General features: G+C 76.1%; 1 protein-coding gene across 1 annotated transcript in view; it reads right to left on the bottom strand.

Annotated features, from left to right (window-relative positions):
- LAMB3 (laminin, beta 3) overlaps nt 1–598 on the bottom strand; it is a 13,163-nt gene extending 12,565 nt beyond the window's left edge. Inside the window, exon 1 of the mRNA XM_004695582.2 lies at nt 544–598. Within this exon, the coding sequence (XP_004695639.2) occupies nt 544–598 (55 nt within the window). The remainder of the gene's footprint in view (nt 1–543) is intronic.
- Nucleotides 599–620: the final 22 nt, after the last annotated feature.

The following is a 620-nucleotide window of genomic DNA, read 5'->3' as shown; positions in this document are numbered from 1 at the left end:
CCCGCAAACGAGGTGCCGCACGCCCCGAGGACAGGCCGGTGCTCTGCTGAGAATCTGCACGTGTGTGACGGCCACAGACCGCTGGTGACCCCCGAGGCTGCCGCCCGGCCGGGCTGCGGGGAGCGGGCGGCCTGGCCGTCTCTGAGGAGCAAGTGGGGATCCTTCCAGAAACAGCCCAGTGCTCCCGGGCGGGCGGGGCGCGGTGGGCGCGGGCAGGGAGCCAGGCAGCGGCCGCCCGGGCCTGGCCAGTCCTGCGCGGTTCCAGGGGCGCCTGCCTGCCCCGGGGTGGCCGCGGCGCCCACGCCCTGCACCCGGTCTGCAGACCCACGCCTGCCTGCCCCCCAGCGCCGGCGTGAAGGGTGGGTGACGGGTGGGGGCCCACTCAGCCGGGAAGAGCCGGCAATCGCCGGGCCGGCCGCCAGCGCCGGGCAGCGGGGCTCACGGGCGGGGCAGAGCCGCCTACCTGCTCCAGCGGCCGCTCGCCTCTCCCCTGGGACCTGAGGGGCTCCCCGCCCCGCTCCAGTTTTTAAACAACAGCCTCACCTCCAAGACGCCCCGGCGGGGCGGGCCCCAGGAATGTGGCGGCCAGCACGCCCATCCCGTCACCACACCCCCACCCC

This window comes from Condylura cristata, unplaced genomic scaffold (genome assembly GCF_000260355.1).
Source record: "Condylura cristata isolate star-nosed mole 26May11 unplaced genomic scaffold, ConCri1.0 scaffold00073, whole genome shotgun sequence".
NCBI lineage: Eukaryota > Metazoa > Chordata > Mammalia > Eulipotyphla > Talpidae > Condylura > Condylura cristata.
The sequence above is the reverse complement of the archived record's forward strand: the minus strand, read 5'-3'. Positions and strand labels throughout refer to the sequence as shown.